This window comes from Suillus subaureus (assembly GCF_016647635.1).
Source record: "Suillus subaureus strain MN1 chromosome Unknown BJ212scaffold_11, whole genome shotgun sequence".
Taxonomy (NCBI): domain Eukaryota; kingdom Fungi; phylum Basidiomycota; class Agaricomycetes; order Boletales; family Suillaceae; genus Suillus; species Suillus subaureus.
This window is the reverse complement of record NW_024538567.1, coordinates 429,782-454,837: the sequence shown is the minus strand read 5'-3', so window position 1 is coordinate 454,837 and position 25,056 is coordinate 429,782. Positions and strand designations below refer to the sequence as shown.

Genomic DNA, 25,056 nt, shown 5'->3' with positions numbered 1-25,056 from the left:
AGAGGCTTTTTCTTCTTTGTTACTGCCTTGAGATGAGCTGCCTTGAGAACATTCCTCACAGTTTGTGAAGAGACAGGGGTAATGATGGTGGAATTGATATAATGGGTGGCTTGGACAGCATTATCAGCCTTTCCTGTAGTGATATGTTGGATAATAGCCCTTTTGTCAGTAGAGGTAAGCTTGGATGGATGTCCTCCACAAGAGTTTTCCTTGTCTGGGTGGCTTTCTTTGATAAACTTGGCCACAGTGGACTTGCATACTCCAGTTCTAGAGGAAATTTGGCAAGCAGAGAGGCTAGCATAAGACAGAGAGAGGATATTATCTCTTTGAGCAGAGGAGATGGCTTTCATGGTGATTATGACTATGATACATGAGATATTCTGGTTTATATAGTTAGATATAGTCATAAAATAACATAATGACACCACTTCATAATTTATATAATAGTGGCATGATTTTTGTGGTGTCATAAATAATGATTTATATAGTTTTAATATACACTCAAAAAACTGTCCACATGAGTCATCATTTTATAAGCCTTATGTCTCCACCATATCTCCACCGATTCCTACGGTGTAGGGCTCAAATGAAAGCCCTGAAGCCATACTACAATGTGGTATAAGCATGTCCTTGAGGCATTTGTTCGTTCTCACACAATATCATAGATAGTGAAAAATGTCAAAACATGTGGACAGTTTTTTGAGCCACTGGATCCAATGATTTCATCACAGGCAATTGTGAAAGACACAATGATGCACAAGAATAGTTTCCAATGAGAATTCATGGGAATGTGTTGGATGGTGATAGCATCACCTCTGTCAACTTTAAATAGCTCTAGACCATCCTGGATGAACCCCAAGCTGAGGACAAATTCTTGGTTGTCCTGCAATGCAAAAATAATTGATGTTTTAGCTGTAGGAAGAGACATATCAGTTTAGAAACATATTGCAGATGCTGGAACTCACAAGCAAACTGATTGAAGATATCTACCTTCAACTTTTCCAACTTTGACAATTTCATCTCCCCAACTGATTGCACACATCTCCAGTCTGCCACCAGATCACTCAGCAGTATCAGGTCAGGCTTCCTCTTTGCATCATGGCTGAGAAGTGAAGATGTACTGTAGGCTGCAGTCCAAAATTGAGTGGGCTTCACACCCAATATGTGACTGCACACCACTGCAATTTTATTGAGGAAAGCTGCCATTTCCACCTCTACATTTTCTGTCCAGCAGCAGAGGTCTGGGATATTTTCCCATCTTTGCTTGTTTTTATTGTAAAGTGGAGGGTGCTGTGCCTCAAAGGCTATTATGAGATTACTAAATCATCAAGTCAGTCACATTGGTGTTTTGACTAGGAAACAAAAGCTTACTCCCAACTTTAGACTCAGCTAAGACCTTGGAACTGGGGAAGAGATGCTAAATGAAATCAGTACCTACATCCATGGTGCATTTGCCGAGTTCCAGCTTGACCCTCACATCATAGTTATCTGTCATATCCCACAATCTGGACCCACATTCCATTATATTCCCACACCTTCTGAGCCTACATCTAGACTGCATATCTGACTCATTCCCAGATCCCCTTCCACTGTGTGCTCCACACCTCAGTAGGATTGACTATGCTCCGGATTTACCCCTGAGCTCTGGACCTCTGGATCCTCACTGCTGGCCTGATCCATACCACCCTATCCCATCCACCCTATGCACACTCCATCCAGCAAGACATCTGGACTTCACCTTGTCTCAGATTCTGGACTGTATCCACCCCATCTTCCAGATCCCCAGATTTCTGAACCTCCAGATATTAACTCCAGACCTATTCCCACCCTCTGTCTGACATCCTGTGCCGATCCCCATTTAGGCATCTCTGCCTTTCCAGCTTTCGGTTACCTCCTGTTCTGTCTTGCTGATTGATCCTTGTATGAGTCTTCATCTCTGAGTTCATTTACTTATGTTCTGTCTTACTTACTAATGTGTTTCCACATGCTCATACATAGCCTTGCTCCTTTGCTTACTGATCCCCTCAGATACTGTTCAGTATATAACCCCTGTAGATACTCCTGTAGTTCCTTAGTTTGAATATCAACTTAGACTTGCCCAATCCTCTCTTGGACTTTGGTCCACCTAAGTCTGTCCTACCCATCAGGCCTAGGGATTGATTCCCTAGGCTGGAGCTCCACCTTTCCGGCACTTACCCTCTTTCCAGACTTAGGTTCAATCCCTGTCTCTCCAGCTCTACCTTAGGGTAGTCTACCTCTGTTTGTTTCTACATCAGATGGAGTCTGATGTAGCCCCTATTCCTTCCAGACCTCCAGACCTCCTGTCCCTCGTACCTCTGGGCATCCTGTCCTTCAGACATTCCACCCTCCATACCTTTGGACGTTCCATCCTCCTAACTCTTGGACATCCTGCCCTCCTGCCCTCCTGCCCTCCTGCCCTCCTGTCCTCCTGTCCTCCTGTCCTCCTGTCCTCCTGTCCTCCTGTCCTCCTGTCCTCCTGCCCTCCTGTCCTCCTGTCCTCCTGTCCTCCTGTCCTCCTGCCCTCCTGTCCTCTGGACCTTCAGACCTCCTATCCTTCCATCCTGTTTCCTGTAGAAGTATTACCTTGCAGTGGGAACTCTCCTGAACACTTCCTGCATTCCTCCAGAACTCTCCCACGCTCCTCCGGACATTTCCCATGCTCCTCTGGAAGTCCTCTAGCACTCCACCAGAGTAGCCAGCCTCCGGAAGTCCTCCAGACTTTGTTGGACCATCATTGGACTTCCTCTGAAATGAAGGGCACATACTTGGGTAAGGGGCACAGCATATGAGCTGAGGCCAAGCCCCTCTGAGTCAGTCTCTCTCTCCTTTGAGCAACATGGTTCTTAACACAACCCCTCTTCCAATCCCACCTCCTATGCCTTCTGATCCCTATTTGGAGATGCCATCAGCTCACATGGGCCTATCAGAACATCAGGCATCAGCTTTATGTCACAGTTTAGAACATGGTAACAAGCAGGCAGCTGGCAATCAACTATGTGAAGCAGCCCATAATGTTCCCAATCCAAACTGTCCAAGAGGGGGAAGGCACCTGAACAGGAGGAACCAAGGTAGCTGGAAGTGAAGGTTAAACCCATGGATTAAGGGAAGTGCATCAATGGAGGCTATAGTCAGTGAACTAGGTGCAGCACACTCAGAATCCAAGAGCTACAATCCTGCAACATGGGCCCAGCAGATTGAAAATTCTTTGAGCAATCAAGGAAGTTTTCAGGAAGGATCTTTTGAAGAGCTGATCATGCATTGCACTAGTCTTTCACAGCAGGATGTGGCTGTTAACTTCTTGAGAATGCTTGGCCTCATCCAGTAGGTGACTAAGTATCAGAGGTATGTGCTTTCCTACTATGCCTTCCTGGTCTACAAGTCCTTGTGATTTTGTAAGTTTGAGAGTAGGCACCATGATGATGGTAGATGAGGTATACAACATGCACATTACTCCTCTGAAGTTGAACTACTTGTTGGCAAGAACTTTCAAAGATTGGGTCCAATCTGGCAGCAAGTTTGCTGCTTTGGCAGCTGGCGGTACTATCTACATCTTAGTGATGGTTGCTGGCCTAGAGCTCAGGACTACAGTGGGCTCAATGGTAGGCAATTCACCTTGGCAATTAGGCAGTGCTCTGAGGCAGCCTGACTCCAGTAAGTACTATTCTCAAAATTATTGTACCATCGCTCAACATACCTGCCACAGATACTGCCATTGGTAGAACCATTTTGGATAGGATCATACCTACAGTGAATATCCTTTGTAGACATCTTCCTCTCAGCATGGGATCCATGTTTTTGCCTTCTCTTCTGGCACATCATAAGCTTCCCAGGGATATCAATTGTACCAATTTGGAAGCATCTGATTGCTTTTTGATTTGATTATTTTCAAGTGAGCTGGTCATGAATGTCTGGGGGAAATCATGCTCATTCATTGTTTCTAGCCACTTTTCTCTGGTACCACAATGCTGGGAAGAATGGGATATTGGCACTTCTAGCTCAGTATCATGTCTAATATTGCTTGGCTCTCTCAATCAGCTATACATTGGAACACCCCCCACCATGGACAAAACTCAACATATATCCTCTTGTACCCCCCCACCTATTCTATCTTCTACCAACTCTAGCACTCTCTGCCCATGTCCAACATGTATCCAATTTTACTGACAATGCCATGACAGGGCAATGCAGCACCAATTAATATACATCCCTACATGATGGAGAGGAGAGATATATGAATGAACCATTCACAGTTCACGCCTTATGTCTCAGTTGAGACAGCTCTTAATCAAGACTTGTACGAGTTGGTCAAGGTGATATTTGGAGACCTCTTTCAATGGATTCAAAAAAATGTGCATAGGATAGTTATATCTTTTAGCTCAACTAACAGCTTTACTGTCCAGCTACAGGAACTCCTGCCAAAGGAGTATGATTTACTTGAAGCTAGTGCATGCATCCTACCAGGCAACCATCACTCCCCTGTGCTACCTTTCCTATCACTTGTCTTCAACCTCAACGTCACACCAAAGGACATAGAGACGGTAATGACAAACACTTTTGCCTTGTCCTTCCCATAGGAGTATTTGTAGGCAGTGAACTGGTCATGATGGAAACCGGTCTTGTGGTAGAGGTCTTGCAAGGAGATTTTATCATATTTCCTTCTGCTAATATTACTCACTTTAATCTACACTACCAAGGAAGAAGGGCATCTATAGTTCTCCACATAGACAAAGCCATGGATCAGTGGGAAAGTGAGTGTAACAGTTGGGAGCATAACATGTCCTTTGAGTCATTCTAGATACATACAGATATAATCTTAGCTAATTGCTTATTAGTTGCCAACTCAAAAAATTCAATATGTACTGCAACCATCCTCATCTTAATGTCTACTTCAAGCAGCACAAACATCATAGGCCCTGCTTTACTTTTACCGCTGAGGGTAGAATGGCTTCCAATTTTTTCTGCTAGTACAAGGTGAGGGTCTATAAAATACAGTTCAAAATCCTTGATGCTTCCTCCAGCAGATTCACCAACCCTCCCTTGCTCAAGATGAAGCATCGCTCTGGTAGAAAATCTACTCCTGCTGCAGCATCTGCATCTCATTATGCCCCTGCTGCTAAGGCCAAGGCTCTACCACGTCCCAGGCCTACTGGCAGTAGCAAGAGTAAGAAGGCTGCAGTACTGCACAAGGACAAGAGCAATGAGGGCAATGAGGGCCAGGATGACCATATCATACTCAATGCTAAGGTACCTCATCTAGAAAGCCAACTCAAATCTAAAGATGGCAACTCCAAGGCTAAGTCCAAGGCCAATTCCAAGGCTGCTCAGGAGCATCTCAACACTGTACAACAAGGTAATCTGTATATCTCACAACATTATATCTGCAACACTAATTCAACTGCTTACTTATTTGTAGCTTCCAGGAAGCACACTCAAGATATACTAGCTGCAGAGGATGAAGAGCAGCAAGAAGATGGTGATGACCTGGATGACCTGGATAATCTGGACAACCTGGACAACCTGGATGATAGTTGCATTGCTCTCTCTCAAAAAGAGCACATCAGCTCCCTGATACCTTAGATGACGAAGAGAAAGAGCTAGGAAGACTGATGCAAGACAATATGGAAAAGTAAGCTAAGACAGGGAAAAAAGCAAGATGTAACGGTCATGGTAAGTGTTGTATTCACTGTACGTCAGAGACTGAGAATGAAGAGGATAGGGACAATGAGGATAAAGATGAAGATGAGGACATGGTCCAGGGCACTCGCAAGTCTCATACCATGGATGAGGTAAGGGAAAGTTAGTTTGCATGAAGATTACTGACATTTTGTCTTCTAGATGATGGTTGAAGGCAGTGAAGACAATTCTCAACCTCCCCCTTGTACTCAATGTCAATGTAAAATCTCCAAATCTTCCCCTTTTGAATCATCACATTCCTCCACTCCCTTATCAGAGATTGGTGCTTCATCTAGGAGGGGAAGCCTTTCCACTTTTCCCCAGAAGGTCAGTAGAATTGCAATGCTAGGCCATAGAGCTTTGCGCATTCATGTTACTACTGTGAATGCATTCCCTTCTACCCTCACCAAAAATGAAATAGTTTGGGCTTGCCTAGTGGATGCAGTTGGAGATGTTGAAGCTCTGAAGAAGCATGTAGAAGAACTGAAGCTTGATCATGATGCAAAGGAGCAAGTGATCACTTATGTGTGTCTCATTACCTCTATTATCTTGCTACCTAAATTGAACTTAGGTATGGGGAGCCTGTGCTCAGCTTAGAGGAGAGTTGGTTTCCAAAGCATGCCATAAAACTTCCAGCTCATACAACATTCCTGGCAACATGTCACCCTCTGTATTGTTAGAAACCATTCAGTGGATTCTCAAGAATGACACCTTTCTCTATGATAAATTGAACCTTGAGGTATGTTTGATAAGCTTCATAGAATTTTGTAAAGGCGCTTCTAATGGATTCTTACTAGAACAAGACATTTGACTGGAAGATGCCTTTTTGCAACCAGCTCTTCAAGAATTTATTTATCACTCAGTGGTTTGGAGCTAGGGATGAAGCTTTGAGATTCCCAGACAAATTCAGGAAAGTTCCTGATAGTATTTTGGCTCTCATTGCCACAGTGGTATGTTGTCTTTCAATATTAATTCACATCCTAACCTTTCTTTGTTTAGATTGAATGCTCACTAAATACCTGGTTACACAGTGTTCATACTCAGGTAAAATTCACTGACACTCAATTTAAGAGCCAGTAAGTATTTAATTTCATAAGTATAGCTTTCTAACATTTTACTACTAGCTACTCCCACTTCATGAAGAAGCTTGATGGTCTGAACAAAAGCTGTCCAACATGGCTCAAGCAATTTAAGAGGGACCTCTATTTGAAAGCCTGGTGAGCATCATGTTAATAAAACCCCAATGTGCTAGTAAGTGAATTTACAGCAAAGAGTCTGGTCATGACCTTCTAGCTTTGCAAGGTCATTCTGATGCTGAGGACGACCTTATGGAATGGGAGAGCATGGAACAGGAAGCTATTGCCAGAGTTGGAGCTACTGGTGCTAGTGCTGGTGATAGTAATGAGATTGCAGAGGGTAGCAGTGTGCCTGAGGCTGGTGATGCTGATACTACTGCTGAAGCATCCTGATCCTAGTAGATGCCTTCCATACAGTGCTCTGTAGTAGTAAAGCCTCTATTATTGTTTGAAAATATGATTTTATTAGTGTGCTATTTTCTGATTTGCTTATGGCTAGTATACTAGTGAGGTATAATCAGCTACCCTAATAAGAGCAATAAAAGTAAAGCATAGTTACTCTTACTTTAATAGCTATTGTACTCTCATAGGGAAGGGAAAAGGAAGGGAAAAAAGCAAATCTATAATAGACTTTTATAGTAGAAGTTGTCTATAGTGAAGCAAAAAAGCTCTTTATAACAGGTACCTCCTAACAGATTCTATGATTGTCTATAATATCTATGAAGTCTATATAGAGCTATATAGAGCTATATAGACAAAGGGGTTTTTCCTGATGTTGGTTCCAAACCTGTCTTGGCAATATCCATGGAGTTTCTCATGAGCAACTTTCATGGACTAATGATACCAATGGTCCAATGATCTCCATGCAATGGAAGTGCTCTCTCCAATTTAACCCTGGCACAATCTGTTACAGTACCCCTATTCTTTTTCTCACCATCACTGTGGACACCTTATGGCTGTACTTCTAAATGCTTCCTTTTCACTTTGCTGTTCCCTCATGGTCTTCCTGATCTCTGATTCATACCTTGTTTTTCCATGAACCTTCCTTTCTTAGTACTTGTTACCCTTTGCCCAGCCTGGTCTGTGCATGATTCTCTTATGTATATAAGCCCTAGTTACTGCTTGTATTTTCTCTAACTTGAACTCTAGCTCCTTTGGAAGGAGGCTAGCCACTGTCCCATTTGAACTCTAGATCCTGCAGGAGTCTAGACTGATTGCTCCTGAGGGAGGCATTGACTTGATAAGGCTTAGTCCTTGATTGACCTTGATCCTGATTCCTTTATTGGAACAGCACTCTATCCGAGTTTGTAGCACTGCTGCAGTCCAGTTCTGAACTTTGGTTCAAACCTGAACCTTTCCAAACTGGATGCATGGTCTGGTCCAAGGTTCAGCCAAGACTCAGAACTGAACCTTTCTAGAGGTTTGGGGTTTGAACCTCTCAATTTTTGTCAGCTTCACACTTTTTTAAAAATATGTAAGTATTTACTACGTGTCAATATATGCAAAGGCATGTGTCTGGAACCACAGGTTTGGGCCATCAGGTGAAATTGATGTGGTCTTGTTGCACCTGCTGCAGTTGTGATGCACTGTGACACAGGACTACACCATCACAAATTCATGTTCAAACACTTATGTTGCTATGAATTCCAAGATACAATGTTTGTTTTCAGACAGCACTCAAGTATTGTCTCATGCCACATCAAGGGCATCAATGCCTCATCAATGTTGTGTTCACATCAAACCTCATCCATGCCTCCTCTGCACTCTGAGTCACTCTGACTCTTATCACCAGGGTGGTCATCAAGTTCCTATACTATAGGAAGACCACAATCCATCCCACTTCTTATATCTGTGACTTGGACACTCAGCCCCAGTGAAAACCCACTGTTCTGAGAATGGCTGAGGTTGCTGCAAGGTTGTGCAGGAACTTGAGAAGCCTTTGAGATTGTGTGAGATTGGCTGATGAGCTTAATACTAATAATAGCACTTGCCTGGAATTGTACGAGATCAATTATCTCTTATCATCGCCACTGCATGTTGCACTTGGTACACAACAGCTTGCAATAATCTCTGAGATTGTGCAAGGTCAATTGTCTCTTGTCTCCATTGTTGCATGCTGCATGCAGCACCTAGTAATGGCTCTACCATCACAATACTCTTGCTCACTAGTATGCCACTACCAAAAGAGTATCAGGTTGTGTGCAAGGGCCACCTTCAGACAGTCTCCAAAACTCGGTACTACTGTTTAAAAGCTCAGGACAGTGATGCAAACATGTGGACTCCAGAACTTCAAGCACTCTTAGTCTCGCAAGCACAAGCAAATGCTCCAATTGCTTCATCAAGTGCCTCTGGTAAGCCAAGAACTAGTATTGTCTACAATGTTAATGTGCTAATAAATGCAATTATATATTAGGAGAGCACACAAGAGAGCACACATGCTCTGATCAAAGTAGTGATGTGGATATGGGTGTTGGTAAGAATGCTACAGAAGACAAGGTAAAGTCAATTACCTACTAACTGTTGTTTGATTGATTGACAAGTTGTGACCTGTACAGGTTTACAATGATGGCGACATTCATTATGCAAATGATCTCCCAGACCCTTCTGTTTGTGGTGAGGGCCATTCCCCACCTCCATTAGACCATCCTGTCCATGGTGTGAGCCATTCCCCACCTCTGCCAGACCCTCCTGTTTGTGACAAGGGCCATTCTCCACCTCCACCAGACTCTCCTGCTGGTGACAAGGACCAGCATACCATACAAGATGTCAATTTAGATGACATCCAATGTCTTGCCAGTGTTGGTGGGTACAAAGATATATTGCAAACTATCTCATTTATTTAGGCCCTTCGATGCTCCACTTTAGATGACAGTCTCTTGCCACTTGATCCAGATGCTCTTGATTGTCTCCAAAACCCTCCTCAGCATCAACTCAAAATTGAGGATCCCTATCTCTACTTAGCTATTTATACCTATCTCACACTCAAACATTCTGCTGTAGAAGCATATAATAATGTCCACAAAGCCATCTTGCGATGCTATCCAGACAGTCTTTCCTTCCCACCATGAAATCAAGTGTATTGTTGCACAGATGAGTGGGATCGAGTCCATTGTAGATGACATATGCACAGAGGGCTGCACAGCTTTCACAGGAGACTATGCACTTCTTGACTGTTGTCCCCATTGTCATTCTTATTGCTATGATCAGATCAAATATGAAGCCTCTAATGGCAAAGTGAAGTCACCTGTCAAGGTCTTTCACACCATTCCCATTGGTCCACAACTTCAGACACTTTATTGAGACCCTGCAGCAGTGACCAACATGTGCTATTGTGATGAGTGGACAAAATGTATCTTCAAGGAGCTTGAACTTGCAGATGGCAAGCTTTCTGCATATGATGATATCATTACAGGAATGGAATATCTGAAAGCTGTGAATGAAGGAAAAATTCAAGACAATGATATTGTTCTCATGTTATTGATTGATGGCACCCAACTCTACAAGAGCAAGGAGTCTGACTGCTGGATATACATATATTTGGATCATTATTAATCTCCCTCCTGACCTATGCTACAAGAAGTATGTCCTCCCAGGTGGAATCATACCTGGGCCGAATAAGCCAAAATTCATTGAATCCTTCCTTTTTCCTGGTCTACACCATCTTGTGGGCTTGCAGAAGGAAGGGCTTCATATATGGGATGCATCCAAGGACTGGGTGTTTAAGTCAAATCTCTTTTTTGCATTTGGAACTGCAGATGGTCCTGGCCTACTTTGTCTGAGCTCAATGGTTGGGCATACTGGGAAGAATGGATGTAGAATGTACTGTGGTCTCAAGGGATGCTGTCATATCCCATATGCCAGATATAGATCCCATCATATTCCCACGCTTTCTGGACCTATTTCCGGACCCCATATCCGACTCATTCCTGGATCCCCTATCCTGTCCACCCTATGCACATTCCAGTCCAGCAAGACATCCAGACTTTACCTCCTCTCAGATTCCAGACTACATCCACCACCTCACATATCTCAGTCCTGTTTCTGCCCTGCCTTCCGGATCCCCAGATCTCCGGACCTATTCCCACCCTCTATCCGAGATCCTGCACCTATCCCCATTTAGGCATCTCCCCCTTTCCAGTTCTCAGTTATTTCTGTTTCCATCTTGCTGATTGATCCTTGTACTAGTTTCATCTCCGAGTTCATTTACTTATGTTCTGTCTTACTTACCAATGTGTTTCCACATGCTGGTACATAGCCTTACTCCTTTGCTTACTGATCCTCTTGGATAGCCTCTAGTATATAACCCCTGTACAACTACAGTAGAGTCCTCAGTGTGAATATCATCTTAGTTCCTGCTCTCTCATCTTAGATCCTTTTCTACTTGCCCAATCTTTTTCTGGACTTCAGTCCATCTGAGTCTTGTCCTTTTCCATAAGTCCTAGGGATGGATTCCCTAGGCTGGAATTCTGGACCTTCAGATTTGTCCCCTATGTCTCTGTCCCAAGTCTAGGGATTGCTTCCCTAGGCTAGAGTCTTGCCTTTCTGGCACTTACCCTCTTTCCAGACTTAGGTCCACTTCCTGTCCCTCCAACTCTACCTTAGGGTAGTCTACCTCCATTTGCTTCTACATTGGACTTCATCCGATGTAGCCCCTATTCCTTCCTGTCCCTCATACCTCTGGGCATCCTGTCCTTCAGATGTTCTGCCCTCTGTACCTCCGGATGTTCTGTCCTCCATACCTCCGGACATCTTGTCCTCCTGTCCTCTGGACCTCCTATCCTTCCATCCTGTTTTCCTGTAGAAGTATTACCTGGCAGTGGGAACTCTCCTGAGCACTTCCTGCATTCCTCCAGAACTCTCCTGTGCTCCTCTGGACATTTCCTGCACTCCTCTGGAAGTCCTCCCACACTCTCCACCAGAGTAGCCAGCCTCCGGAAGTCCTCCAGACTTCATTGGACCATCATCAGACTTCCTCTGAAATGAAGGGCACATACTTGGGTAAGGGGCACAGCATACAAGCTGAGGCCAAGCCCCTTTGAGTCAGTCTCTCTCTCCTTTGAGCATGGTTCTTAACAGACGCCACAAGCATAGGCAGCCACAATACTACCCTGTACTCCTCAAGCCTCTCAATTATACTGTTTCTGGATGCAATCACAATGATATTGATGTGAACAAATTATCATTATCACCATGTTCTGACTATGTTGACAATCTTTACCATGTTGTCTCCACCACAACCACAGCCCAGTATAACCAGCAGCAGCTCAAAACAGGTATCATCAAGCCAAGCATATTGCTTGGTCTCTTGCCCAACCACATGTTTAGCATTCCTGAATGCTTCACCCCCAATATCATGCACCTTGAGGGCCCCAATATGGGTTCTCTCCTGACTGATTTGTGGTATGGCACAATGAGATGCGATGCCACAGATAATAGAGACTTGTGGGACTGGGCCATATTCTGAGACAAGGCTGTTTGGATGGATCATGGCACCACCATAGCTGCATGTGCACAATACCTCCCTGGTTCATTTGATCGCCCCCCACACAATCCTGCCGAAAAGATCAACACTTACTACCAAGCCTGGGAATTTATCCTATGGCTATGGGGCCTTGGCCCAGGTCTTCTCTATGGTATCTTGCCCAACAAGTACTGGCAAAACTTCTGCAAGTTTGTGTGAGGTGTCCAAATCATGAGTTAGCATAGTCTCACAGGAGTTTCTGTGAATGGGAGTATGAGTTTGAATGTATATACTATCAGTGACAAGCAGACCAAATCCATTTTGTTTGGCCATGTGCTCACCAGGGAAACCATCTAGCAACTGAAGGTTTTCAATCAGGTCCATCTGCATGTTATGCACAGTGGACTATGGAACAAGTCATTGGTATGCTGGGAATGGAGATTCGGCAGCCTTCCAATCCGTTTTCGAATCTCACCTTCCTTGCCATTTGCCAGTGTCAGATAAATGCCCTCAAGGTCATGATTCCAGACTTAGAACCACCTGACAATCCAATTCCAAATTATTCCATTGATCTCGGGGGCAGTTATGTTCTCCTCAGGGCTTGTGCCAGATACAATTATCACCCAGGTGAGACTGAGACACAATTGATTCATGAATTCCTAGATGGGCCTGTTCCAAAGTTTAAATGCTGGGCAAGACTGCAGCTTCCAAATGGCCAGGTCACTCGCTGTGCATGGAAGGAAACACTCAAACATACAGAGAAGGTCCATATGGCACAAAATGTCAAGGTGACTGTCTCTCCTGATGTCATGAGCCCAGCATCTCACTGTAAATTCAGGTCACTATCAATGACAGGAACGAAATCACACAGGTTTTGTATTATGCACAGCTCACTGTTATAGCACACAGACAACATAAATGATGATGAGAATGACAGAGAGTTGGAGTACCACAATGATGAAGTATATTGCTTTATCACTGTTGCAATGGTCTCTGTCTACTCTTGCCTGGATCCAGAACTACTCCAGAAGTCAATGCAGACTGTTTGGTCTTGCAAATATCATGGTGACGAGGCACTGCAGCTAGTCAGTGTGAAGTCCATCCAGTCTGTCATTGCCATGATACCTCACCATCCTAAACTCCAATCTGGGGTAGTGAAGGATCACTTTTTCCTCCTCGAGAAGCCTGGGCTTGGGCTTGTGACTGTTGATGAAGAGATTGAAGATGAAGCAGATGAGGATGAGTAGATTGGGCAGTTGAAGATTAGCTATGGGAATAAAGGGACAAGGAAGACTCACCAAGTTGGCACACAGACAATCTGAGCAGGGAGGACGGACCCAGGTAGAATAAAGGCATGGCACTTTTTCCTCAAGTGACATCACCACTCAAGGAAAATGATGAAGACTTCCAGCCTGTTACGCTTACCACTTGGCTTAGCAAGACTGTTCAAGATTTCAGACATCTGTAGCACAAGCTGAAGAACATCATGCTTTGACAGTAGAATCAGATAGTATGGTGGATGTTTGGTTACACTTTGACTTCCTGGGATGCTGCACAGATTTTCAATGTCCAATCAGTATTTGGTTTCAGTATTATTGAGATAGGTTGAGGCCACATGATCATGTTCATCTAATTCTAGTTCATTTACTCTTTCTCTTGATCCAGTTTAATCCCTTCCAGAGGCTCCTGCCTGCATATGATGGCCCTGAACTCTGGTTGGACATTAAACTTCTTATTTCTTTGATTTCTAACTGCTCCACTGGATATGAAGGTGTTTCCTTTCAGTGAGTGTCCTTTCTTTTTGGTTTGCTTCAACTCCCCTCCCTATGAAGTCCAGTATGGCCCATCTCCTCCCTGAGACTAAGTAGTGGAGCTTTACTTCCCCTTCCACCACCTCCACCCATTTCAGCCATTTTTTTTGCTCATTTTCTATCTAGACTATTGTACCTCCTTGACCAATCCCTGCACCTCACGATTCAACTCTCCTCCCACTTTTGCCACTGAGGCAATGATGAAGGCTTGTATCAGGCCTTCGCACTTCACAGGGAAGTGCTGGCTTTGCACCTGGTTATTCAGGCTTCCTCACAGCATACCCTGCAATGGATCAGGTGTGTTGACTTTTCTTCTTTCATTTGGTGAATTCTCACTTCTGTCAAGTATTAGTGGTATCATCAGCATCAATTTTCTGGCACACCACTTCAGTGCAGACATAAAAATGCTCTCTCCTTGTTCTACTAATTCATGTATGTAACTGTCCAAGCACTTCATTGACCCTGCATTCTCTTTTGCCATGGGTTGGAATTACTGGTATAGCTGGACGATTGTCTGTATGTCCATTCTTCCTCCTTCATTTCTTGCAATCACTCACCTCTTACTTTTTAGCACCTGGTACTTGAGTTTCATGCAATTTCTTAGTGCACCTGCTGACATTTTTTATCACTATGGCAAGGTGGAATTCATCTTTGTGTGTGTACCAAGTACCATATCCTGATCTTGCATTCTGATATTACTACAGATCCATCATTTAATGCAAGCTGCTTTCTTGTCCATTGGAACTGAGATTGTTGCTGTATGTTATATTCTAGGCTTGTCATGGCTGACCATGATCCAGAGATGAGGCAGGCATTGGCAGATACAGCACACCACAGCTGTAAGTATCAGCACTCCCATTCTTGCCTGCCAACTCTCCACTATCTGGAAAGCTTTCTGCACAGTTTCTGAATATTCTTCATGTGACATCTGGATGTGATATGAACTGGCCAGCTGTTCAGACCATGCTCATGTCAGTATGTGTGTCCTCATGAGATCACTGTCAATGAGTGCTAATAACATCATCATTGCCTTTGACGCATCCTTCATTTAGGTCTGTCATATGCCATTCCAGACTCTCAATTCTAAATCCACTTCTCTGGATATCCAGATCCAAGATCCAGATCTCAAATGATCTGATCTATCTTTATCTTCCTTCCAGAATCCAAACCCTATATGAGCACCCAACCCCATTTAGACTTCCCCTGTCCCCAGACTCCAGTTAACCATGTTTCCCTTCTGATTATTGATCTGTTACATACATTTCATTTCCAGTGTTCATTATTTGTGATCTGTCCTACTTACTAATAGACTTTGCATATGCTTCGTACATAGCCTTTATGTTTGCTGATTGATTCCTATATGATACCTACAGTATATAAACCTCCTGTAACTCTCGGAAATACTCCAGTTTGAATATCATCTTAGTTCCTGCTCATTCCTGTGTCCTCCGGACTTGAGACAAGTCTCTTGTCATGTTCTGAGTCTTAGGATTGCATCCTAGACTACATTTCTGACTCTACCTTAAGGTAGTCTATCCTCTGTTAGTTTCTAGTCCAGACTTCGTCCAGATTAGTCTTATCTGCTTGCCCAAGTAACATCTGGATGTCCATCGGATTTATCTCATGTTTCAGATCCAGACATCTGTTGTCTGCCCTAGTCAAATCCTGGAAACTCCAGACAACTGTTCTAGCCCCTGGAAATTAAGGGCACATACTCAGGAAAGGGGCACAGTGTATGAGCTGAGGCCAAGCCCTTGTGATCCAACCCCCTTGAGCACGTGACCTTAACAAGGTCACATCTGATATTCATTTCTGTAGATTACTTTCCTGCCTATACCTGGTGGTCACACCCTATGTACTGTGTTTTGTCTAAATTTTTGCAACCACTGTTCAAAGCAGCACCCCACTTGACCAAGAGAGAGTAGCAAAAATGAATGGAATAGTGGGAGTACAGTAAGAATGGTGGCATAAATCAATTAAAGTTTTTGTGGCTTCTTGAACCTCTCTTGGAGCTCCTGCTCATCAGCATTTCTTTTCTTAGCTTTGGTGTTGAGATGAGATTCATTAATTGGATGTATGCAGTAGTGCCAAGGTACAGTAGAATTGTCTGGATCTGGGTTCATGTTTTTGAGGTGCCTGGTAAGAAGGTTACATGGAGAGGCACTGCTGCAAGAAGTAAGCAAGTAAGCAGTAAATCAGGCATTGGAAATCTACAGAGGAATGGGGACTGGGACCACCAACTCTTCTTCCTCATCTTCTAGAGTCTGGAGCACTGGCTTGTCTTCTGATGTCTGGAGCTGTAAGTTGTCTTCCTCATCCATACCATTTTTCAACTGAAGTATTTGGGCATCTCTGAAGCGCAACACAAGAATGTGTGTGAGATAGGCATTGAGAATGACAGATGATTTACCTTGCATCCAGGAGAGTGGATATCCAGTGCAAAGCAGTACATGTTCCACGAAGGAACAATGTTGTCAATGTCAAGGAAAATGACATCCTCAAGCATATTAACAGAGTCAATTATGATAGGCATTAGGGTATTAGGTTAGAGTGATATGAAATCCTCTGCATTGAGGACTTAATGAAATATCCCCAGACTCTGGGATTTTCCAGTGGTCATGTGAGCGCATTTTGGGCATCTTGCAGTGTGTCTTTATGTGTGTCCAATGTGTTTCTCTTATACCACCATGTCTTATTCCTTCCCCCAGTATAATGACTTTATACCCTCGGAGAATTACAAAACTCCATACCCTAATATTCCTAATTGTGCTGCAGGCAGTTTACCTCCTTTTTCTCACCAGCAGGACTCTATGATGTCTCCCTCCCCTGATTCGAATGGGTCATTGCATTCAGATAGCATTATTTCTCCATCCTTGGATCCATTTTTTCAACAGAGGCTGTCTCACTCACCTCTTCTTATGCAGCAAGAGGATGGACACATGGTAAGGACAATTCATGGTAATGTTATTTAGCTGAACACGATAATTAGGGAGGAAATGGTCTGTTGAGTGCATATATGTGCCTTGAAGAGCAGGTCAAAGCTTTACCAACTGATTTTTTTTAAAGAAATATACTAACTTGCAGTGCATGTACACATCTTGATGTTTAGATTAAAGTCCTACAGAATGATATTTTACAGCTGCAGATAGACAAACAAATGTTGGCACATGAGCGAGATTTACATCAGCACATCTTTTTGATGTATCATTGTTTTTCTGGTGTCCAACTATTGGTTTACTAGGGCTGCTTATACTAAACTTGCAGAATCCCTCTCGCTAGCTCTAGCCCATGTCGCCCTTAGTACCCTCTCCCCTCAGAGTCTGCCTGTGACACTCAAGGCGAAGGAATTCACAGTCCTATCCTATAATTGTGCTGACTTCCCCAGTGAGTTCATATGGACGAAGGAAGACTAGAAGAAGCTCCAGGAGAAACTGTTACAGTACCCCACTCTTTTTCCCATCATCACTGCGGACACCTTGTGGCTGTACTTCTAACACTTCCTTTCACTGTGCTGTTTCCTCATGGTCTCCTTTATCTTTGACTCATACTCTGTTTTCCCATGAACCTTCCATTCCTAGTACTAGTGACCCTTTGCCCAGCATGGTCTGTGCACAATTCCCCCTATGTATATAAACTCTAGTTACCACTTGTATTTTCTCTAACTTGAATCTACTTGGTTCTCTTTCATACTTGAACTCTAGCTCCTTGGGAAGGAGGCTAGCCATTATCCCATTTGAACTCTAGATCCTGTGGGAGTCTAGATGATCACTCCTGAGGGAGGCGTTGACTTGATAAGGCTTAGTCCTTGATCAACCTTGATCCTTGATTCCTTTATTGGAATGACGCTCTATCTGAGTTCATAACAAAAGATTCAAGTTACATCTGAACCCCTCCATCTGTAGGGGCTTTACTCTTTGAACCTACAAAACTGATTGATTGCCAAAGTGGCACCTTCCAAGAAAAGCAAGAAGGCTTTCTCTGAATGATCTGGGATCCCATACAGTCCCTACCCACCCAACTCTCCTAGACAAACCTCTTTGTCATGAGGATCCTTTGACACTCCCCACACTCCTGTTCTCCCTACTCTTGCTGTCCCAGGCCCTTCATCCATTACACATCACACTATTGTTTCTCATTTCAAAACAAGTGCACCAGCACTTGTAGAAGACAGAGATGAAGAAATCCCTGATGCCCCACCCGTTGAACTGGTAGCACCACCTAGATTTCCAACCCCTGAACCAGATACCAACACTGACAACAACACTGACAATGACATGCCTAAACCAATTGAAAGAAAGATCTGCACACCACCCGACTTTGATAGAAATTGAGATGGAACCTCTAGGTTCCTTTGCCTTGTCACACTTTATCTAGATACAAATGATGGAATCTATGACACCGACACTAGAAAGATTGCCTTCACCCTTTCATTCATGAAAGAAGGCACAGCTGCAGCATGGATGGAAGATTTCATCAGACATGCTCAGCAACTTGACCCCACATCCACTCATGGAGAAAAGAATGGATATGGAACTTGGGATGAATTCATCTCTCAGTTTGAAGAAACCTTTAACCCAATCAACTCAGCTGGTACCGCTGTAGGGAACGAGATTCCTCTAGGCATATGTCACCCATACTATGACTCACCATCTCTGACTTTCCTGTGAAACACACCAGAGGCATGACACTTTCCCACATTATGCAATGCATTCCCACATACACCTTATTTACCTCAGAATGCACTGCTTGTGCGCACCATTCCCACACCATGCACCTCATATGCGCCACAGTCTCACACTTTTGCAACGCATAGGAAGGAATAGAAGTTGACAGAAGAACGAAGAAGCCAAGTTGGACTTGGACATCTGCACAGTTTGCTCTCTCTTTTCGCACTTTTCACTTTTCACATTTTTGCTTATAGTTTTACTCATGCCATTCAATCCCTAATAGTTAGATCACCTAGTGGGACTTGGTTTGGACATGGATTGGATCGCTTTTGGACTGCTGGCCTTCACCCTGTACCCCTGCAGACACATTGGACCCAGACCTCATCACACAATCAGCCCCTCATGCTTCCTTGCAGTCTTGCAGTCTTGCAGTTCACGCACTTCATGCGCAACTTTCCCGCGCCTCATGCGACATATCCTCGCACATTTTGTGCCATCAGTCATACCATTAGCCAAGCATCCCTCACATAATCATCACTACCATAGTCTTGAGCTCAGATCATGATTCCCCGCATCAGAGTCCCTTCGCACAATCTGCCATATGCGACCATCCTCACACTATGCAACACACTATGCAACACACTTTCCCACGCTCGCATGCATCACACATTTCCCGTGCCTCATTGCACTTCATCACACCAGGCTCCAAACATGCACACATCAGACTCATTGATCATCACATACCATTATTGCTGGTACTACCCGAGATTCTCACCAGATGCGCTCTGAGTGGGGACACTCAGTATTTAAAGTACCCAGGAGATGTAGGGAACAAGATTCCTCTAGGCATATATCGCCCATATTATGACTCACCATCTATGACTTTCCCATGAAATGCGCCAGAGGTGCGATGCTTTCCCACATTACATGATGCATTCCCACGCATGCACTTAGCGCACTCTTCCCGCACTTGGTCGCACTTTGTTGTGCAGCATCCCAGAGCATCCATCCATTGTCCAACCAGTTCCCTAGTGAGTCCTTCCTCGTTTATTCTCATTATCAGACCATATTTAGTACTTGTATGGCATTATTTCATCATGGACCCTGTCCTTATCTCATTTACATACATAGAGCACTCCCTATTCACTTCCAAGCCCTGGGAGTGCACCTAGGCACAGCTTACCTGTGGCCTAGGAAGTTTTTTTCATACACAGACCACCACCAGAGAAGATATGAACCATCATCATGTCAGTTAGTCTCTAGAGTGAGAATCATTATCTTCAGTTAGCATGCTTCAGTTGTTGCCCTAGCCCTCAGCAGTAGTCAATTATCATCAGTCCCTCCACTCAGCAGCCTCAGTTCACATCTTCACACCATTCACTAGTTCTCTACACGTTTGCGCACAGCTTGCACCTTATTCCCACACTTCACGCTCCTACATGCTTGACATTCCCGTGCACATGCTTTCAGCGTGCTTCACCAGAGTTGACCTGGTGTCACTTTGTGGATATTTGCTTTCTTTGCTTCCCTTAAGGGTCAAACATATCACTCAGCACACTTCGACCAACATTTAGAGAGTCAGTAGGCTTTCCTCTCACCCCAGAGTGAGAGCCCCTTCTTTCTGTCTTTCTTTTGCTCTGCAGCCTAGCAGAGTTGTTGAACCTTCACCACGCTTCACAAGCTCCATGCCCTTAAACAAGGCAATGACTTAAGCGAGTACATAGCCACATTCAGACAGCTCTGTAACCAAGCTGAGATCTATAGCTTCAACGCTCAGAAGGATTACTTCCTCCAAGGCCTTAAACAGCCACTCATCATGAAACTCTGCAATTCCAGAGAGATCCCTGACACCCTTGACAGAATAGTCAAGAAGGTAATATCCATTGAGAACTCCTATCAACTTCTCCTTTCCCATAGACCCCAGAACAATAATAGAAACACCCAATTCAATGATCAACGATCTACCCTGCATTTCACCCCTAGAAACAACAATCCTAATGCTATGGACATTGATTGCCTCTCTGAGGCTGAGAAGAAGGAATACATGATGTTACAACCATGTATGCCCCTATTCATTTTCTCTTCCTTACTGTGTATTACGTCATGAGCCACATGATGCCGCCACTAGACTTATCCCTGACTTGTACCTTGTATTACATCACAATCACCATTGCCATTGCTAGATGACCAATTCTTGCTATTGCTTACACATCCCTTATCTCTGACTCATTCCATTCTCACACCTGCCCTAAAGCACAGTAGTTCACTATAAATAGTCTTCCTATATGCTTTAGTTCTTTACTTTAATCTTACTAGGTTTTACCTGGGATATCCTTCACTTGAGACCTCCAATCTCTTGTCATCTGAATCATACTTTAAGTTAGAAGCACTCCTTCTGATCTAGCTTACATCATATGCTTGACTTATCATCTTGTGCAGAATCTCGACAGAAGTCCTAACTCTTATCGAGTCATCTGTTGTTAGAACTATCCTAGTTCATAACACATGAAGCAAGGGAAATGCTTCTCCTGTGGAAAGGTTGGTCATAGATCTAATGACCAAGAATTCCATCCTCAAAATGGAGATGCCAGAAAGAATAACTATAAAGGAAAGCAGATGATAAGGTATACAGTGCCTAAAGAAGAAGACACCAGCAAGATTGAAGATCTTGATGACAAAGAAGATCTTAGTGCCAGAACAATGGATTTTTGAACCAGGAGCCTACCACAATCTTAGCCACTCCTTGTATCAATGTACGTATCACACACAATGTAGGAAAAACTGAAGAATTAAGGGTCCTGGTGACCATCTTTTCCTCCATACACCCTGATAAATCATTGCAAACCACCACTGTTATCAACTGTGGCGCAGCTGCCACTTTCATCCATTGGATGTTTGTGAGGAAGCACAGAATCAAGACACACTGCTTCGAAACACCTTTCCCTATCCGAACCGCTGATGGAAAAATCTCCAAAGATCCCATCACCCATTATTGCCATCTTGCAATCAAAATTGATGATCAACTCATGATCGGAAAATTCAATGTCATGAACATGAGCAACAACGATATGATCCTCCTTGGGAAACCTTGGCTCTCTGCCATGAACCCTGATATCAACTGGGCCAAAGACACCCTTCAACTTCCTTCTACTCCCAGATCACTCTGACTAGAAGAAGTATTCAAGAAGAAATGGGGCTTCATTCCTTCACCTCGCAAGAAAGTCACAATTGAAGAAGAAGACCCTGAGCAATTCAAACCTGTCTATGCTCCACTTCCCATAAATGGGAAAAGAGCTCTTGAATGCTGAAAAGAAAAGAAGAAAGAAGAAGAACCACTTCCACCTCTCTGGCCAGATCCTGATGAAGACCTATTACCTCAATATGACACCAAAGACAATGTCTGGGATGACATTCCCACTGAACCAACTTTCCTTCAAAAGGTTGATGACCCTGTCACTTACCCTATCAATGATGATGAAGTATTAATCGAATATGCCAAAGACGGCTCTTCCATTACCCTTTTTGAAAATCTCTCCTTCGACACACCCCTCACACGTGATGGCACATCTGCCTCTGAGATCTGACGAGCTGCAGCTCTATCCCCATTAAGAAACTCTTGGATCTATGCACGAAAAACCAAAGAAGATGAAGAATACTTGAAAACTAGTAATAAAGCTCAAGAATTCACTCTCAAAGATGCTCAAGAAAAGAAGAAGAAAACTTTTGAAGAACTTGTCCCCAATTGTCTCCATGACTTTGCCGATGTTTTCACCAAAGACAGCTTAAACAAACTTCCCCCATCTCAACCAGGTGTTGATCATAGAATCAAAACCAAACCTGGATATATTCCAAAATCCGCAAAAACTTATCCTTTATCTCCAAAAGAAACCAATGCTGTGAAAGCTTTTCTTGATGAACACATTGCTAAGACTTTATCCAACCTTTGAAATCTCTGCAAGCCAGCGGATTCTTCTTTGTAGGAAAGAAGGATGGATCTCTATGACCCTGTCAAGACTATTGTTACATCAATGAATGGATGATAAAGAACGCCTATCCCCTTCCTCTGATTTCCCCTCTCATCGCCAAGCTAAGGGACACCAAGTATTTCACCAAGATGGACGTCTGATCTGGATATAATAATATCTTGATCCACCCTGATGACTGCTGGAAAGCAGCATTCACTACCTCCTTTGGACTCTTTGAACTGAAAGTGATGTTCTTCGGCTTATGCAACTCCCCTGCAACATTCCAAGCCTATATGAATCAAACCTTCCAGAAGGAGATTGCTGAAGGCTGGATGATTGTTTATATGGACAATATCCTCATTTTCTCGAAGACCCTAGAAGAACACCAGAAACAAACACTGCCATATCCTCAATATCATCTGAAAAGAAACCCTTTTCCTGAAACCCAAAAAATGCACCTTTGATGCTCAAGAAGTTGATTATCTCAGAATGATCATTTGCCCTGGACAAGTTGCTATGGATCCAGCCAAACTATCTGGCATCAGTCAATGGACAATTCCGATGTCAGTGAATGAAGTCCACTCATTCCTTGGGTTTTGCAACTTCTATTGTCACTTCATTTCCCATTACTCCAACCTTGCATGACCCCTGATAGATTTAATGAAGAAAGATGCTGTCTTCACTTGGTCACAATCTTGCACTGACTCCTTTGAGAAACTGAAGCAGTGTTTCTTATCAGAACCTGTCCTCCATAACCCTGACCCTTCTTGACAATTTACCCTCACAACTGACGCTTCTGTTAAGGTCATACTCAAGGGATAACTGGATCCAAAGGGCTTCAGCCTCAGCTTGTGCACTGTGCCTCTTACCTGAGTATTGCCCCTTATTTCAGGAAGGCAAGACTAACATGTCTGGAAGGTCAGACGAGTATCGTAGTGGATCCAGATGACTTCCAGATGCAGGATAGGTATCGTAGGGCTAATCTGGATGAGTCCAGACTAGAAACTAATGGTAATAGACTGTCGGAGACAGAGGCAGATATGGATAGACTATAGGAATCAATCCTAAGTCTCAGAGAGTGATGAGAGTAGAGATACCCAAGTCTGGAGGATGGGAATGAGTAGAACTAAGATGATATTTGAACTGAGGTGCTACAGAGAGTTACAGGAGGTTATATACTATAGATTTCTAATGGAATGATCAATCAGCAGAGTCCAAGGCTATGTACGAAGCATATGGGTAGTCTATTGGTAAGTAGTAATGGATCAGGGAGCAGGACGGATATACAGATAACTGAAATACCAGAGTTAGGGGGTTACCGAAAGGAGATGAGCACTGGTTGTGGATTCGGATGAGTTGTGGACTGGACTGGACGAGTGGACAAATTGAATGACGAGATGTTGGAGGGAGATAAGATGTGGATAGGATCAGAGATAAGATGTGGATCTGAGATGAGATAAGGGTCAGATCTGAGATCTGGATATGTGGATATGACAGCTTCACTTGTTGCCACTGGAGCAGTTCTCCTTCAGACCAATGTGAATGGCGCATATCACCCATGCAGCTATCTCTCTCAATCCTTTAACCCCACTGAACAAAACTACCAGATCTATGATTGTGAACTCCTTGCTATCATCTGTGCTTTGAAAGCATGGCAACACTACCTTGAAGGGAACCCTCACCCTGTCATCGTTTTCACTGATCACAAGAACCTCCTCTACTTCCACTCTGCACAGAATCTTACTCGCCGAGTTGACAGTTAACCCTGAATGAATTTAACCTTGAACTCCACCATGTCCCAGGAAGCAAACTTGCTGCTCCTGATGCTCTCTCACAATGCCCTGATCACTCTTCTGATTCCTCAGATAATTCTAATGTCACACTCCTCCCTGATATCATGTTTTCCCATCTTATTGACAATGACCTTGCCAATGCCCTGAAAACCATGAACCCCCTCACAAAATCATTTCCAACAGAGGACCTCAGTTTGCCTCTAAATTCACCAAAGAACTCAGAAGACTCCTCAACTATGAAGTCGCACTTTCCACCACCTACCATCCACAAACTGATGGACAGACTGAATGTCTGAATCAGGAACTTGAAACCTACCTCCGCATCTATTGCTGCTCCACTCCTCTTGATTTGGTAAAGCATCTACCCATGGCCAAATTTGTCCACAACCACCAAAAGCATGATGCCCGCAATGTCTCCCCTTTCCACCTCATGATGGGTTATGAACCCCGAGGAATCCCCTATATTCTCCCAAACTCTGCCATCCCTGCAGCAGAAGACCAAGTCAGATACCTTCAGAAGATCCAAGAAGAAACTATTTCTTGTCACAATCTCACCATGCAATGCATGTCTGATCAGACCTTTGGAAAG

The 25,056-nt window shown here is 43.7% G+C and overlaps 6 protein-coding genes across 6 annotated transcripts; 5 read left to right on the top strand and 1 right to left on the bottom strand.

Moving 5' to 3' along the window:
• Positions 1-3,557: 3,557 nt before the first annotated feature.
• On the top strand, positions 3,558-3,894 carry BJ212DRAFT_1221380 (uncharacterized protein; the record flags this gene model as incomplete). The annotated part of the gene is made up of 2 exons (XM_041329387.1): positions 3,558-3,672; positions 3,725-3,894. Coding segments are annotated over 2 exons (285 nt in total), but the record flags the coding sequence as incomplete, so codon positions are not given.
• Positions 3,895-4,256: 362 nt separating this feature from the next.
• BJ212DRAFT_1268802 (uncharacterized protein) lies at positions 4,257-4,595 on the top strand (the record flags this gene model as incomplete). The annotated part of the gene is made up of 1 exon (XM_041330752.1): positions 4,257-4,595. The coding sequence occupies one exon, from the start codon at positions 4,257-4,259 to the stop codon at positions 4,593-4,595; it is 339 nt and encodes a 112-aa protein (XP_041194441.1).
• Positions 4,596-5,859: 1,264 nt separating this feature from the next.
• Positions 5,860-6,915, top strand: BJ212DRAFT_1268835 (uncharacterized protein; the record flags this gene model as incomplete). Its single annotated transcript, XM_041330756.1, has 5 exons — positions 5,860-6,219; positions 6,266-6,433; positions 6,492-6,644; positions 6,694-6,770; positions 6,819-6,915. The coding sequence occupies 5 exons, from the start codon at positions 5,860-5,862 to the stop codon at positions 6,913-6,915; spliced, it is 855 nt and encodes a 284-aa protein (XP_041194440.1).
• Positions 6,916-8,665: 1,750 nt separating this feature from the next.
• On the top strand, positions 8,666-9,613 carry BJ212DRAFT_1298648 (uncharacterized protein; the record flags this gene model as incomplete). Its single annotated transcript, XM_041332719.1, has 5 exons — positions 8,666-8,685; positions 8,755-8,855; positions 8,897-9,121; positions 9,184-9,266; positions 9,326-9,613. The coding sequence occupies 5 exons, from the start codon at positions 8,666-8,668 to the stop codon at positions 9,611-9,613; spliced, it is 717 nt and encodes a 238-aa protein (XP_041194439.1).
• Positions 9,614-12,638: 3,025 nt separating this feature from the next.
• On the top strand, positions 12,639-13,478 carry BJ212DRAFT_1479574 (uncharacterized protein; the record flags this gene model as incomplete). The annotated part of the gene is made up of 2 exons (XM_041339910.1): positions 12,639-13,059; positions 13,141-13,478. 2 exons carry the CDS (start codon positions 12,639-12,641, stop codon positions 13,476-13,478), a joined length of 759 nt encoding a protein of 252 aa, XP_041194438.1.
• A 2,540-nt stretch (positions 13,479-16,018) lies between these two features.
• BJ212DRAFT_1479573 (uncharacterized protein) lies at positions 16,019-16,538 on the bottom strand (the record flags this gene model as incomplete). The annotated part of the gene is made up of 3 exons (XM_041339909.1): positions 16,019-16,205; positions 16,257-16,394; positions 16,453-16,538. 3 exons carry the CDS (start codon positions 16,536-16,538, stop codon positions 16,019-16,021), a joined length of 411 nt encoding a protein of 136 aa, XP_041194437.1.
• Between the last annotated feature and the right edge of the window lie 8,518 nt (positions 16,539-25,056).